The sequence below is a fragment of the Chanodichthys erythropterus genome, chromosome 17 (assembly GCF_024489055.1).
Source record: "Chanodichthys erythropterus isolate Z2021 chromosome 17, ASM2448905v1, whole genome shotgun sequence".
In the NCBI taxonomy this organism is placed as follows: Eukaryota; Metazoa; Chordata; class Actinopteri; order Cypriniformes; family Xenocyprididae; genus Chanodichthys; species Chanodichthys erythropterus.
Genome location: NC_090237.1, coordinates 6,825,874 through 6,843,121, shown reverse-complemented (window position 1 = coordinate 6,843,121; position 17,248 = coordinate 6,825,874). Strand labels below are relative to the sequence as shown.

The following is a 17,248-nucleotide window of genomic DNA, read 5'->3' as shown; positions in this document are numbered from 1 at the left end:
ATCCACAACTCCCGATCATATTCTCACAGACAGAGAAAAGTTCCGTGTTGATGTGTTTCTTGTCATTATTGACAACCTGATCAGTATGTTACAGAGAAGTTGTAATTCATACGAAGAAACCTGCCACTACTGGGGCTTTTTAACCCGTCTAAAAGGCATGCCAACTGAAGAGATGCACGCGGCCTGTCGGAATCTCATACAGAAATGCTGTGAAGATCTACAGGAGCATTTAGATGATGAACTTGTGCAGTTTATTGCGTTTAGCTGCTCCTTGACCAATGACTTCTCGCCTAGAAATTTAATGCTTATCCTCAAAGAAAAGCATGTTGAAATTGCATTAAGGATCTTTCTCACCCTCCCTGTGTCAAATGCTTCAGGAGAGAAGTCATTTTCAAAATTGGGACTTATCGATGGATATCGATGCATGGACAAAGGCTGAATGACTGTAATGTCAAGTGAGTATAACATTCTGCATCAACTTGAGCTGACTCAGAGCTGCGTTAGCCCAGGGCCCCACGAAGGCTTAACGCAGCACTGCCTATATGATGTCTATGTGAAGCACACCCGGTGTTGAATAGATTTAAAGGACTGTAATGCCGTTGTTATTTTAATTTGTGATCACCAGGGGGCGTCGGTAAGAACGCACAAAAACCAGAGGTCGGTGCTCAACTGATGCTCCATTTATTATGCACGCTTTCACATACATATGGCACGTGTGTGGTGTCTAAAATAAATAAAAAAATATACATAATAAATCACAACTGAAATAATACACTATACATAATAACAGCATCAGTAAATATTTAAATAAAACAATTAGACAGAGCGCCATTATCTAACTTATTATCTTCTGTATCATGATACTGCAAGACTGAGTCACACTGAAATATATACTTTCACATCACAATCAACATTTCAATCTCTAGACTTTAAACAAACTTGACTTTAAACAGACAGCTAGCAAAGGGCTGGCCAGTGATGGAAATACAGGCAGGAACAGCCACGGTGGAGTAGGCAGCGGGATAAACCAAGCAGGAACCAGGAGCAGACGCAGGCTGATGTGAGTCCAGACCCCAGCCTGGATAACATCCCATGGCGGAGTTCAAAGTAGGTATGAGCCATTGAAATGGACGTAGAGACAGACTTGGTCACCATCAGAGTCCCAGAGTCGACACAAGCTGCCCAGTTCATCTCAGAGGCAGGAACAGACCTCTGCCTAATAAATCTGTGGTCTGCGGATCAAGTTCCCTCCCGAGTCCCCACCGTTGAGTTTTCCCATTTCCCACTAGTCCCCATCTGGCTAGTCCCTGGTCCCATGCCCTCTGCTGGTTACATTCTGGATCAGGTGACGATGATGATGCAACTGCCGCCGATGTCTTGACAGATACGCAGATAATGCGGCCCTGCATATAGGTAGATGCCCTATTGGCCGCTGGGCGCTGAGATTTGCGGCCGCCATTTTAGACCGGTCGTACTCCTAAGCTGCGTCCCAATTCGCCTGCTTATACTACGTCCTAAAAGTATGTATTGTTTTTGTAAAGAAAAAGTACATACTTTTGAGTGTGTAGCAGAAGAGTATGCAAGCTTTGGGACATACTACCTCATCATAACTGCGTCTTTAACGGACGTTCTGTCGCTTATTTACGCAACCTATAACTGTTTAAACTACCCTGTCAATCATCTTGTCACAGTTAAAATCCTTAAAATTATTTTCCTACCGTTTCAGAGAGAAATGTAGTCACACGTTGATCTGCCAGTCATGGGTCTTTCATGCAGAGAACTCTCCTCATCTTTGCATAATGATGCATTTAAAAGTTAATGACCAAACGCATCATTATAAAAGTTCACAATACTGTTGCAGATGAAATATAATGTGGATAACATTTAATAAATATCTTTTTGTAAGGTTATATTGATTATTAATTATTCAAGCCCATTTATCTTAACCGCTCTGCTTAACCTTCGGACCTCGTAAGTGTTTTCCACATAACTTACTATTCAGATCAGAAAGAAGTTCGAAAGCACTTATTATTAGAATGCGCTTAATGCACGAAACTTTTAGCGTTAGGTAACGTTAAGTGCCTATTACCAACACAATCCAATCTGAAGTTAATACATGCATTGTTGACCGGACATAATAACTGTTATTTGTGTTTGCGCACGTGATATCATGAAGCAATAGGTTTGTTCGACTTGATGCACCGCTGCAAAGACCAATCAGCGGCTGACTTGAAGCAGTGCATGCCGGTAAGAAATGTTGTCCGACTTGAGACAGCACTGACATCATGTGACTGTGACGTATGGCTTTAAAGTACCGCGAGAGCGATTCGAGATCAGCCGCCTGAGTTAGCCAGCGCAGTTTCTTTTTTTTTTTTTTTACTGGAATCTTTTTTTTTTTTTAATTGCATGAATAACAATTACAGAACATGAACACAAAAAATACAGGAGAAAAAAAATGCCAGGGTAAAAGATACACAAATGCAAAATACAAACATGGAGTTGAAATAAAACTAAATAGACCAAACAAACGTTAAGGCTTTGACATTTCACAAAATTTTTAAAAGTGTTCAACAAATACATGGTTTTAATAGCTTTTTTGTTTGTACTGTCCTTAATGGAAACCATATAATTTTCTAATTCTTTCAATACCACAGGAAAAGAAAAAGGTTTCTTTTAAGTAAATTTACATAGATGAATATGAAACTTCACTAAATAATTAAAAGATTAATAATATACGCTTCCCTTTCCATACTCTTTTCATATTGTAAAAAAACAAATATTACATGTTCGCATAACAAAAGAAAATTACATGCCAATTTGTTATTTATAAATTTAGAAACTTCCCACCACAACTTTTTGGTATTGACAGTGCCAGAAAATATGAGGTACAGTTTCTGGTTGCAAAAAACAAAATGAACAATTTACATCTATGTCTTTGTTAAATGCCAGCGCAGTTTCTCTCTCTCTTTTTTTTATTATTATTATTATTATTATTATTATTATGCCAGCGCAGTTTCTCAAGAGGAGCTGCACGAGCGCTGATGACGACACAGCTGTTTCATGATTGGCCGGATTCACCGCATGACAACGATCACGTGTGTTTCGTGTTTATTGTCATGCCTTCAGCTCCACCAATGCTCAAAAATCTGTGTTTTTATAACAGTTAAAGCTCTTTTCATGTAGTCGCGATGTTGTATTGTGTCATGTTTATCAAAATAAAATGGATAAAAAACAAAGACCCCACTACATTGTTATTTAAATAACATATGCTTAAGTTGAACTTTATTCTTGTAAAAACAGACGCTGTAAGCAGTAAAGTTTTGAATGAAAAGGTATCTGAAACAGCAGTGTATTAGTCAAATATTGCATTTATTTCACTTCAGCTGTGATAAAGTATGCAAAGTGCAAACGCAGCGCGAGCGTCACTACGGGAAGCAGAAAGTGTCCGACTTCACGTTTTCAGCTCCTCCTGCACGCGGCTAATCTCGCCGATCAGTCACATCCAGCCGCAGCCGATGTCGAACACACCTATTGTATAACGTACACACATGACGGCAAAGCGCAAATCAAGTTACCCCTCCCACTTCTGCTAGTATTACTGAGATATCTTATTTTACTGCAACTATCCGTTTCTGCTTCTTTATCATATTTATAGTGTGTGATTTATAAATTACCTTAGGCTATATCCTACATCACATATTTTGATTTTGGACGTCTGGTCACTTTATATCTTATATCAGAATATTATATATCTGTTAAGCCGAATATTAAAATACGCTGAACAATGTGTCCTGTATCATAGCTACATGAATGACCTTTGCAGCAAAAAAAAAACAAAAAAAAAAAACCCCACGTCAAAATCAGTTAGGTATTCAGTGAGATATGATTAATTAAATGCGCTGACAGCTCATTGCACCTGGCAAACAAGTTACACTGAGTGGAGCTGGCGACCGATCCAAGATGGCGGCTCCACGGCTCGACCGTGCCAGGGTGCCAATAGGCAGTAGCGTTCGATAGGGCGTCTACCCAGTGCCCAAGGAAGTCGACCGGAAGTTGAAGTCGGCCGCGTGCCGCCATCTTGTAGCAGAACTTCACTTGCGTTAGCATCCCATTGACTCCCATTCATTTTGGCGTCACTTTGACAGCGAATAACATTACATCTGAGGTGTTTAAAGACTCCATTTGTCCATTATTTATTTCTAAAGATACACGACAATGTATAAAGGGCTCCATTACCTTCTATGTTACATTATGGCCCCGTAGAAACAGTTTTTGTAAAAATAGGCTAACGATTGCGTCATAACCACTCGACTCTCTGTCGCACAGTAGAGAAATTACCGTACAGACAGGAGGAGAAGCTCGCAGGCAATAGTATGCATTAACTTAATATGGTGTACTGGCGTTACATTTTAAAATACTATACAAAATAATTAATCAGAATACTTACTCCTGCTCACTAACTCCAAAGAACTCCCTGCTCAAGCTCGCCGTCTCTGCAAGATTAACGATGGCAGTTTGCATGCACAGCTACTAGAAGATTTACATCTGTCAGACAGGTTGCTGACGTCATCAAGCTTAGTTTGAGTCTGCGCGTCAGAAACGGAAGTGCTAAAAATCGCTAAAAATGGGCTTCACTTGTCTCAATTGAGTTCCAGTGGGGTCGCTGTGTCCATTTCTTTTACTGTCTATGCGTCTACCTATATGATATGCCTCATACGTCCTGAAAAGTGAAGCTGCGGGCTCTTTGATCGCCCCCTGGAGGCTGGATGCAGTACAGGTCATAAACCCCACCCTCTCAATGCAGACGAATGAGACTTAAGTTAAAACATAAAAATAAATTATGCTTCAAATAAAATTTTCCGAAAGATGGTTTTGGTCATTTAAGGTAGTTGTTATCACGCTGATTTATATTCAATTGTTCGTTTTTGTGATCAGTTTGATTTTAGCTAGCATTTGGTGCTATAGAAACGGGGCGTGTCGTCGTGATTCACAGTTGATTGACAGCTTCTCTGAGGACTGTCGGAGCTTCGAGGGGAGATTGAAGATATATAACTATTAATTTTCGATTTCTGTGTTATTTAACACCGACAAAATGAGCTGTTCAGCAGTAAACTGTACTAACTGACGTACAAGATCTGACGGATACTGAACTTTTCTCGCTAACGTTAATTGTGGGCATTATAAGCTAATTAATAAATGTTATTAGTTAAAATAACACGCCTGACGTTAGCCATGACGGGAAAAAAAGCAGGTGATCGTTATCTGGCAGTTACTAATTATTTTTATGGGAAGGCTATAAAATAATAATTAGCAGGATAAAACTAATGACAGCCTACTCTAATTACAGCAATCGATCTCCTGTAACGTTAGTTTAACCCTTTACTTATAATGGCAGGACCGTTTCTGACATTTTAGAGTTGTTTCTAGTGGCATATAATATTGAGTTTATCTACTGAATTTGCTGTTTTAAAAATATTATTGCTGTAGAAACAGAATAGCCTATTATTTTATAGGTAGAATTTTAAATTGTGTGTAATTTATAAAGCCTATATAAAATACATCATTGATGACGCAGACGTCTGGGCAGAAGTTTGATACCGTGACTCCATCTGATACCGTGACAATTGTTTCTAAGCAAACTTTTTTTTTATTTTTTTTTTTACGTTTTTGCATAACGTGTCAGCAACCATCAGCGTCCGTTTTGGCTTCAGTTCAATACAATGGAAGGAAGCGTCGTCGTGTCGTCCATCTTTTTTTACAGTCTATATATAATGCAAATAAACATTATTTTTGTATAAAAATAATTCAGCAGAGGCAGGGATGCATAGACCAGAAGGGGGGGAATCCCACCCTACAAATCGCACCCTGAGTGAAGTTATGCTTATACAGTTACTTCCAGTGTAACTTGATGAAAATCAGATAATGGAAATGGACATTTTTGTAAAGTAAAATCACATCACAAAAGAAATTCAATACCACCTACATTTGTCAAAATTACCATGGGAACACAAAACCAAAAACTGCCAGTTTATGTCCTTTATTGTCTTGTCAGAAAAGAGAAGAGAAATTTGCAGGACAGATGCAACTAGACTGTGACAATGACTTAGGTTGAGTGGGATTCATATGCAGTTTATTGATAAGCAGCAAGCTCGAAGTAGAGGCAGGCATTGGTATTATCACCAGTATAAACAATAGTGTCAGAGGCAGCATAATAATCAAGGTCATAACCGGGCTAAGGATCAGGGCAGGCAGCAAACAAATGAAGTAAAAGTACAGGCAAACAACAGGGTAACAGGCAGGCAACAAACAATCAAAGGTCAGTAATCCAAACAAGGTCGATACACGTGTCATGATCACCGTCTGTTCCTGTCACTGTTCCTGGACTACATCTCCCATCATCCTCTCTGTCACTCACCTGCACACACTTCACACTAATCACTGATCACCACACCCAGCTGCAGCTCATTACCTGGACTATAAAGGACTTCCACACACACCACCTCACCGCGAAGTATTGTTTAACTGTTGTTGCAATTCCAAGCGTTTCTCTGTATTCCCTGTCTGCCTGTTCCTTGTTGCCGTTACTGCCTGTTCCCTGTTTTTGACCCATTGCTGCCTGTCCTGATCATTGCCTGTCCCTTGACTACGATTCTGCCTGTTCCTCACTGTTCCTGTTTGTTCCTGGTTTGACCCTGCCTGTACGACCACTCTACTTTAATAAACGCTGCACTTGGATCTCCAGCCTGAGTCTCCCATTCGTAACAGAATACTTCGCCACTACCAAGATCCAGCAGCTACCGTGAGTGTTCCTGTCTCAACAATTATGAACCCATCTGCCAAGTTAATAGGTCTCCGTCAAGGGGACAGATCCATTGAGAACTATGTCATGGACTTTATTGAACTGGCACCGTTAACCTGTTTTAATGAGGAGTGCCTAATGATATTTTTTCGCGGTGGACTATCTGACCCACTCAGTTCTGTCATGCCGCTACACGATCCAAACGGGACGTTGGAACAGTATATTGAACAGGCTTTACTACTGAGCGGATCTCCCTTTACTGTGGGTGTCGCAGAAGAACGCGACACAATGCTTAATCACGTAATGGCCTCCGCTGATCACCCAGAGCAACGTCACACCTCCGCTGATCACCCAGAGCAACGTCACGTCTCCGCTGATCGCCCAGAGCAACGTCAAGTCTCCGCTGATCGCCCAGAGCAACGTCACGCCTCCGCTGATCACCCAGAGCAACGTCACGCCTCCGCTGATCACCCAGAGCAACGTCACGCCTCCGCTGATCACCCAGAGCAACGTCACGCCTCCGCTGATCGCCCAGAGCAACGTCACGCCTTCGCTGATCGCCCAGAGCAACGTCACGCCTTCGCTGATCGCCCAGAGCAACGTCACGCCTTCGCTGATCGCCCAGAGCGACGTCACGCCTTCGCTGATCGCCCAGAGCAACGTCACGCCTTCGCTGATCGCCCAGAGCAAAGTCACGTCGCCGCTGATCGCCCAGAGTCACGTCAGGTCTCTAGATCAGTCCGGGAGCGGAGAGGGTTGCGTTCCAGTGTGACCGATCCACCGTTGATTTCAGTCCGAGCAGCTGGCATCCCCAAGTCTCCGTCGGCCGCTCCGCTCTCAAGCCCGGTGGCCACTTCGCTCTCCGCACTCAAGTCTCCGCCGGCCACTTCACTCTCAAGCCCGGTGGCCGCTTCGCTCTCAAACCCGGTGGCCGCTTCGCACTCAAGCCAGCCGGCCCCTTCGCACTCAAGCCCGCCGGCCGCTTCGCACTCAAGCCCGCCGGCCGCTTCGCACTCAAGCCCGCCGGCCGCTTCGCACTCAAGCCCGCCGGCCGCTTCGCACTCAAGCCCGCCGGCCGCTTCGCACTCAAGCCAGCCGGCCGCTTCGCACTCAAGCCAGCCGGCCGCTTCGCACTCAAGCCAGCCGGCCGCTTCGCACTCAAGCCAGCCGGCCGCTTCGCACTCAAGCCAGCCGGCCGCTTCGCACTCAAGCCCGCCGGCCGCAACGCACTCAAGCCCGCCGGCCGCCCGCACTCAAGCCGGCCGGCCGCTTCGCACTCAAGCCCGCCGGCCGCTTCGCACTCAAGCCCGCCGGCCGCTTCGCACTCAAGCCCGCCGGCCGCTTCGCACTCAAGCCAGCCGGCCGCTTCGCACTCAAGCCAGCCGGCCGCTTCGCACTCAAGCCCGCCGGCCGCTTCGCACTCAAGCCAGCCGGCCGCTTCGCACTCAAGCCCGCCGGCCGCTTCGCACTCAAGCCCGCCGGCCGCTTCGCACTCAAGCCAGCCGGCCGCTTCGCACTCAAGCCAGCCGGCCGCTTCGCACTCAAGCCAGTCTGCCGCTTCGCTCTCAAGCCAGTCTGCCGCTTCGCTCTCAAGCCAGTCTGCCGCTTCGCTCTCAAGCTCGCCGGTTGCTACGCTCTCAAGCTCGCCTGTTGCAACGCTCTCAAGCTCGCCGGTTGCTACGCTCTCAAGCTCGCCTGTTGCAACGCTCTCAAGCTCGCCTGTTGCAACGCTCTCAAGCTCGCCTGTTGCAACGCTCTCAAGCTCGCCGGTTGCAACGCTCTCAAGCTCGCCTGTTGCAACGCTCTCAAGCGCCCTGGACGCAATGGACAAGATGGCTGCTTTGCCAGTGCCTACGGGCAAGATGGCCGCCCCTTCGGTGCTCACGGAGGTAGGGGACGTTCCAGCCATTAAGTCCGCTCCAGAATCCGCTTCAGCCAGTGAGTCTACTCCTGAACCCGCTCCAACCGGTGAATCATCGACTCACCCTCGGAAAAAGAGGAGGAGGAGGAGGAAGAAGGCGTCCTCCTCTCCTCAAGACGCCGATGCCCTTCAAGAGGCCGCTGTGGGCCTGGGGACCATTCCAGAGGTCTCTCCTGCTCCGCCCAAACGCCTCGCCCTGCCGGCGCCACCCGAGCTCCTCGCTCTGCCGGCGCCACCTGAGCTCCTCAATCTGCCGGCGCCACCTGAGCTCCTCGCCCTGCCGGCGCCACCCAAGCTCCTAGCTCTGCCAGCACCGCTCAAGCTCCTTGCGCTGCCAGCGTCATCCACGCTTCCAGCCCTGCCAGCAGCACCCAAGCTTCCAGCCCTGCCAGCGCCATCCAAGCTTCCAGCCCTGCCGGCGCCACTCAAACACCTTGCCCTGCCGGAACCACCCGAACTCCTTGCCCACAAACCCGCTACGGGCTCCACTGAAATCCCCAAGAACTTTTTGGGGGGGGGCAGTGTACCTGAGGGTGGGGAGCTTGTGGGTGGGGACCCTGCTCGACCATGGCCGTTATGGGCCTTTGAACTGTTACGGCCATTTATGGACTGTAGCCCACTAGGGCCATTTATGGACTGTAGCCCACTTGGGCCATGTATGGACTCATTGCCGTGGCCGCCCAAACCACCTGACCTGCCATGGTTGCCCAAGCCACCTGACCTGCCGTGGTTGCCCGAGCCACCTGACCTGCCGTGGCCGCCCGAGCCACCTGACCTGCCGTGGCCGCCCGAGCCACCTGACCTGCCGTGGCCGCCCGAGCCACCTGACCTGCCGTGGCCGCCCGAGCCACCTGACCTGCCGTGGCCGCCCGAGCCACCTGACCTGCCGTGGCCGCCCGAGCCACCTGACCTGCCGTGGCCGCCCGAGCCACCTGACCTGCCGTGGCCGCCCGAGCCACCTGACCTGCCGCGGCCGCCCGAGCCACCTGACCTGCCGCGGCCGCCCGAGCCACCTGACCTGCCGCGGCCGCCCGAGCCACCTGACCTGCCGCGGTTGCCCGAACCACCTGACCCACCGTGGCTGCCTGAGTCCCTGGGGCTGCATTGGAGATTCCGTCCCCGTCTGCCGTTAGATCTCCAATGCACCCACCCCCCCTCCCTAGCTGTTCCTTTTACGGCGCGAGGACGCGCCTTCCGGGAGGGGGGCATTATGTCATGATCACCGTCTGTTCCTGTCACTGTTCCTGGACTACATCTCCCATCATCCTCTCTGTCACTCACCTGCACACACTTCACACTAATCACTGATCACCACACCCAGCTGCAGCTCATTACCTGGACTATAAAGGACTTCCACACACACCACCTCACCGCGAAGTATTGTTTAACTGTTGTTGCAATTCCAAGCGTTTCTCTGTATTCCCTGTCTGCCTGTTCCTTGTTGCCGTTACTGCCTGTTCCCTGTTTTTGACCCATTGCTGCCTGTCCTGATCATTGCCTGTCCCTTGACTACGATTCTGCCTGTTCCTCACTGTTCCTGTTTGTTCCTGGTTTGACCCTGCCTGTACGACCACTCTACTTTAATAAACGCTGCACTTGGATCTCCAGCCTGAGTCTCCCATTCGTAACAACACGAGTAAATAGTAACAGGAATCAAACGCTCAGAATTGTAGCAGGGCAAACATTAGGCTTGTTTGAGATGCGCCTAGCCTCGCCTGAAGTTCAGCCGAGTAGGCGGCTGCAGTAAGGGGAGGAGTGAAAAAAGTGCAGGCAAGACGGACAGTTCTCTGTTCTCGTAGTGGATCAGACACCTACGAGATCAAAGGCGGGTATCGCGGGATACACACTTGTGCGCTGTGTTGCTGATAAACTGGATGTAATTTAAGTTCTGTTGCTTTTATTTGAATATAAATAAAGAACACGACAACCAAAGTACTTGTTATTTATTTCCATTCGAAGGATGTGTGTGTCAATAATTTTTTCTTTAATTATAGACATGTTTTTATATATTTTTTTATAAATGACAACAATCACATAACCCATAGAGAGATCGCACTGTCAGAGAGTTTGGGAATATTATTTTTACACATAAAAACATGATATTAGAGTTTTAAAATCAAACATTTTAAACAGATCAATACATCACTGTTGTTCAAACCAATAAGCATAAAGCTTTGTCATCAGCAAGTCGTTTCTCATCGTGCTTTTGGTCAGCGCAGTCGGTGGAGAGCATCTGCGCTCTACTGCAATCATGATTTATAAATCGAGGGAACGAAATAGTAAATAGTGCGCACGTTTTAGTAAATTGAGGGAATGAATTAATAAATCGTGCGCACGATTTAGCCTGCTATTTTTTTCCTGCATGTCCAGGGCTCCATAGTATAATGTTGAAGATCAAATTTTAATAGACCATCATATAATAGGTAAATAAAAATATTTTTAAAAATAAAAGTTTACTGAAGATAATTTGCTTTGCTAAATCACATTGTCTCATTATAGTAAACAAATCTGTCTACATTGCACAATAAATGTCTTATTAACACCATCTAGGTTTTGTTGATTAAAATGTCAGTTTTGTCACTTCATGTGACTCACTGGTAGTGCATACTGAGTGTAACACCATCTACGCTGTAATCGATATCTAGTAAATCTTAAATTCTTAAATTGTAAGTAAGTAAGTAAACTGTAAGTAAGTAAAGTTCAAGTCCTGAAATAGATCATTGTGGAAATCTGCAATTCAAAAGAACAGATGCACGAAAAGATAAAAACGGTGTGAAGTCACACACTATAAAATAAAGATAAAAACTGGTGTGAAGTCACACACTCATGTCAGTGTGATCGCTGTGTGTCTCTGTGTCTTCAGTCTCTGTAGCTCCTTATTCACCATCAGCTGATCCTGAGGAAACTGGACTGACGTCTAAATACTGAGAGTCCTACAATAAAACACACAGACAGTCACATATGAGTATGAGACATTACTGCTGTAATCACATCAGGAGATCATTTCAGAACAAACACAGACAGAGATATTAGTATATACATATTACAGCCAGAGATATGAATGAAAAACTATATTAAAAGATTATAGGTAAAAGACAACTCTCTCATCACTTACATACAAAAACACTGTAAGAGATGAAAAACAACTCACATTCATATCAGTCACTTCATAGAATTAAACTCTTATTAAAAAAAGAGGAGCTGAATTATCTTAGGCCACATTCACACAGCAGGAGAATATAGCTGTCAGTCCTTAATACAGTTGAGTTCACACACAGTACGGTTATTTACGGGAGTGACAACCGCATTCTATAACCAAACTCACACCTGTAAATTTTTAGCACTCATAACTGCATTCTCTGAAAATCTGCGCTGTGTGAACAGAATAGGACTGAATAACTACTTGTCTGTCACGTCATAAAGTGCGAGAGCCTCTCTGCTAACGGGTTTTGTGTGTGGTTTCACTTTTGGTAACTTACAGTGAGGGTGATGTGAGCTGTGTGTCATCTGAAGGTTTTAGATCCAGCCACTATTCTCCATAAGAGATGTTCAGTTCAGTTTATTGTTCTATGCACGACTCAAATGCCGTGTCATGCGCGGTATACAAAGGACGTGAGACGCGAGTGCAACAGTTAAAGCTGTCCGGCTAGCGCATGTTTACATTGAAGCTTCTGTCAGTTAATGAAGATTTGATGGATGAACTCGCGGCTCTGTCCTGTCAGAAGTGATAAAACTTTTCAGATTTATGGACACTGACATCTTTCATATTACTTTGGTCACTGTCGCTATGGTTACTAGTAAGATAATACAGGCTTGACTCTTGTTGCACGTTCATACAGACAATACTGGAGATGCTGCTGCAAGTTGCTGCGTGAACGGGAAATTTCAAGACTCACACCTGTAAGTAAATGCGGTTGTCAGTCCCAAAAACTGACATTGTGAACATAGCCTTATATTCTCCAGTTACACACATATGAGGCCTGTTAATGAACTTAGGTTAATTTAATGGCTTTAAATAAAAATATACTCACAATAGTATAGTCCCTTCAGTTTATAATGTGGATCATCCTTCATATCAGAGAGCGACTTCTTTTCTTTTGAATGTCCTAGTTCATTCCCAGTTAGACACAGTTGTTTCAGGTGTGAGGGGTTTGATCTCAGAGCTGAAGCCAGAGCAGCACAACCTTCATCTGTGATACAACAATCACTCAACCTGTAGAGAACAATGACACAGATTGAATTGTAGTTTAAGTGTCTGTAGTTTGTTATTCACTCTGATCTCAGATCAGGAGAATAGATATAATGACAAGCATTGCCAAATACTGCTGCTGACAGAATGAGATTCATGCATATTGATGCTCAATGTGCTGTTTGAAACTGTCATGTGCTTCAGGACTGAACAGACAAACAGAGTTAAATTTGAGATATTGTTTCATAGTGATATAAGGATGGTTCTGGCTGGAGAAACAGTCACTTGCAGTTAAAACTAAACATGTTTAGAATCTTGTCTGTTCAACTCTAAACCTCTGAGCTAGTTGTCCTCTACCTGGTAAGTCACAGTGACTCCTGACTCACTAATTTACACATTACTGTCATCTGAAGCTTCAGGTTACATTTTTTGTTTTCAGTTCTAAGGAAGACTCTACCTTCAAATAATATGTTATATATCAACAACAAGTATAATTGAGTTGGATTAATTATATTGGAGTCAGATAAATAATTGCATTATGCACCTCATTCTTCAACTGCTGTTTGTTTAGATTACTGGTTCAAAATGCCATTCCAGATGTATACTGCATTTCACAATTGGCTGATTTTAGTGTTTACATTTAAAGGACACATCTAACTGAGGACGAAGCCATGAGTGACTATCAGGGAGATGATCTTACCATAGTATCTCTACTTTACAGAGATGATTTGCTAGTACATCAGACAGCAGATTCACACCCACATTTCCAAGTTCATTTCCAGACAGATCCAGATGTCTCAGGTGTGAGGGGTTTGATCTCAGAGCTGAAGTCAGAGCATCACAACCTTCATTTGTGAGATCACAATATCTCAACCTGTAGAGAACAATGACACACTCTTCACTCTCTCAGTTCAGATCAGATCAGTTTAGAAGTGAATCCATTATTAAAGAGAAAATACAAACATAAAACAAAAATCAATATGTTCGATCATTAAAGGAACACTCCACTTTTTTTGAAAATTGGCTCATTTTCCAACTCCCCTAGAGTTAAACAGTTGAGTTTTACCATTTTCGAATCCATTCAGCCGATCTCCGGTTCTGGCGGTACCACTTTTAGCATAGCTTAGCATAGTTCATTGAATCTGATTAGACCGTTAGCATCGCACTGCTGCAGCCATGGAACGGCAGCAAAGTTCCTTGATTATTACGCCTGAGTGAGAGTATAGTTCCTAGCCATATCAGCCTAGAAAATCACAAATTTGTATTTTCTGTCGGTTTTAGTACACGATTTAACTACAGAAGAGTCAAGTTTTAAATAGGAAAAATATCAAAACTCTTTGGTCATTTTTAAGCGCGATGCTAACGGTCTAATCAGATTTAATGAACTATGCTAAGCTATGCTAAAAGTGGTACCGCCAGAACCGGAGATTGGCTGAATGGATTTGAAAACGGTAAAACTCAACTGTTTAACTCTAGGGGAGTTGGAAAATTATTTTCAAAAAAAGTGGAGTGTTCCTTTAAGTCCTGGGGATACTTCATTTTTTTACGCATACAGTCAAACACACAGCCTTGTAAAGTATACATCATTTGACTTGTATGCGTACACAGGCATTCAACATATGCACAGTTTTGAGAAATCTCTCACCACGAGTTACATCTAAAACATCTTTGTATTGTTTCATTCTATAGTTGTACAAAAGAGGGTACTTTCTAACCTCTTTGCACAACCTCTCATCTATGTAGGCCTCCATTGTTGCTGTAGCTTGCATCCTGTCTGTTGTGTTTAAGCAGGTTTTCTTTCACTACTTTGTGAATCAACGCCCCCAGGGCATGGTTGCACGCTGGTACAAAGTATGTGTGCTTTAAGTACACACATACTCTTCTGATGATGAAATTTGCATCACTGTATGCTGACCCTAGCGTACGCGTAAAAAGTGAAATATACTTTGGGCTTTAGACTGAGGTCTGAAATGTCAAAAAGAATAAGACATGATCCCTTTAGTCATCTGAAATTGGCTTTTGTCCATTCCTAGATTTCGGTTGTCCACTGTTGGTGGAAGGTCATTCTGCGTTTCTGCTTCTAAACTAACTCACTACCCCTTGTTCTCCATAGCATTTCTTCTCTGTCTGCTTTCAAGAACCAGGTAAAACATATCTGTTTGAAATGTGTTTCCAGTAATGTGGCTTCATGTGGTCTCGTTTTTTGGTTTTCTCCCCAAATGTATACCTTGAGCTATAGAAAGGCACAAAATAAATAAAACTTATTCTCTAAATAAGAAACCACAACTAGACCCTAGTGAATTAGATAAATACTCACCCATCTCAAATCTTCTGTTTGTGTCTAAAATATTAGATAGGTAGTGTTTCAATTATGCTACCTTTTGCAAAAGAATGGTAGAATTTTAGTCAGGTTTCAGGCTCCATCATAGCACAGAGACTACGCTTGTTAGAATTACAAATGACTTACTTCCAGAATCTAACAAAGGCTGCATTTCACTGCTACATTGACTTGATATTAGTGCCACATTTAACACCATAGATCGTGACATAGTCTTAGATAAATTGCAAAATTACATTGGTACTTAGGGAAAAGCATTTAGGTGCCCCTATCATGCTTTTTCTAATATTACCCTTCATGTAGTGTTTTTATAGATGCTTGTAAATGTAAAAGGTCGGCACAGTTTCAAAGATCAAAGTACAGATAAATCAAGTTATTGTCTCCCAAATTAAATAACTGGCTGCCTGAAACTCAAGCTCAAATTGATATGATGAAATGGATGCCATCGTTACTGTTCAAGTGCTGAGGAAGCATCAGGAACTGAAATTCAGATATGGTAATGAGTAATGCACTGCAAGTGACAGACCAATCACAACATATATGGACATTACTTTAATACATTAATATCTGGCTGATAGCAGAATATTTCCTAAATTGTAACATTGAAACATTTTTTGTAAAGCTGCTTCGTAGTAATATGTATTGTGAAAAGTGGTATAAAAATAAACATTAAATGAATTTATATTTAAGTATAACAAATGTTGTACTTATATGTATGTAGTTGATATTATTATTATTATTATTATTATTATTATAATAATTCCTTATATTTATATAGAACATTTCTGGGCTCTGAAAGCGCTTTACATATTGAAGGGAGAATCTCCTCAACAACCAAAAATGTGCAGCATCCACCTGGATGATGCGACGGCAGCCATATTGCGCCAGAATGCCCACCACACAGCAGCTTATTGGTGGAGAGGAGACAGAGTGATGAAGCCAATTAGTGTATGGGGATGATTAGAAGGCCAATGGGCAAATTTGGCCAGGATGCCTGGGTTACACCCCTACTCTGTTCGAAAAACATCCTGGGATTTTTAATGACCACAGAGAGTCAGGACCTCAGTTGAACGTCTCATCCGAAGGACGGTGCTTTTTTGACAGTATAGTGTCCCCATCACTATACTGGGGTGTTAGGACCCACACAGACCACAGGGTGAGCACCCCCTGCTGGCCTCACTAACACCTCTTCCACCAGCTACCTAGTTTTCCCAGGAGGTCTCCAATCCAGGTACTAAACAGGCTCAGCCCTGCTTAGCTTCAGTGGGCAATCAGTCTCGGGCTACAGAGTGTTATGGCTGCTGCTAATAGTTATGTGTGTTTACACAATTAAAACAATATTATAAATGGAGCGTAAATGTGATGAACAGTAAGAATGAATCCAGCATTACTCAGTCAGTTTAAAATCGAGACTGAAATGTTTCGATGTGTCTGTATTTCAGTGTGACTCTCAGTCCTGCAGTATCATGTGACTGAGGAGCAGCTCATGTGTTCAATCATTTACAGCTCAATCAGCTGAACCCACAGCAGCAGAAAGAGGCTGAACAGAGGCTGAGTCAATTATGATCTTACCCCAGTATCTCCAGTTTACAGTGAGGATCCTCCAGTACAGCAGAAAGAAAAGTCACTGAATCTCCTATTTTATTCGCAGACAGATCCAGTTCTCTCAGGTGTGAGGGGTTTGATCTCAGAGCTGAAGCCAGAGCAGCACAACCTTTATCTGTGACTCCACAATCTTTCAACCTGTAAGAAAGATGACACTCTTCACTCTCAGTTAGATCAGATCAGATCAGGGGCTGTATGTATAAAGCCACTCAGGAGTAAAATGTTAGTCTTAAGTGTGTCAAAATTCTAAGAATTATGTAATTTTACTCTTATCCCTAGACTTAATAAAAAGTGTTATGCCTAGGTCTCAGCTTCTAAAATATTTAAGTATGCTGGAGAGGTATCTTAACCTAGTTAGGGGTAAAAAGATGGCAGCAGAGAGGAGGAGACCACACA

General features: G+C 43.8%; 1 protein-coding gene across 1 annotated transcript in view; it reads right to left on the bottom strand.

Annotated features, from left to right (window-relative positions):
- The window catches only part of LOC137005231 (NLR family CARD domain-containing protein 3-like), a 31,603-nt gene that overhangs the window by 10,134 nt on the left and 4,221 nt on the right, over window positions 1-17,248 (bottom strand). The window contains exons 6-8 of the mRNA XM_067366048.1: window positions 16,820-16,990; window positions 13,610-13,783; window positions 12,748-12,933 (exon numbers count right to left, since the gene is read on the bottom strand). Of these exons, the coding sequence (XP_067222149.1) occupies window positions 12,748-12,933; window positions 13,610-13,783; window positions 16,820-16,990 (531 nt within the window). The remainder of the gene's footprint in view (window positions 1-12,747; window positions 12,934-13,609; window positions 13,784-16,819; window positions 16,991-17,248) is intronic.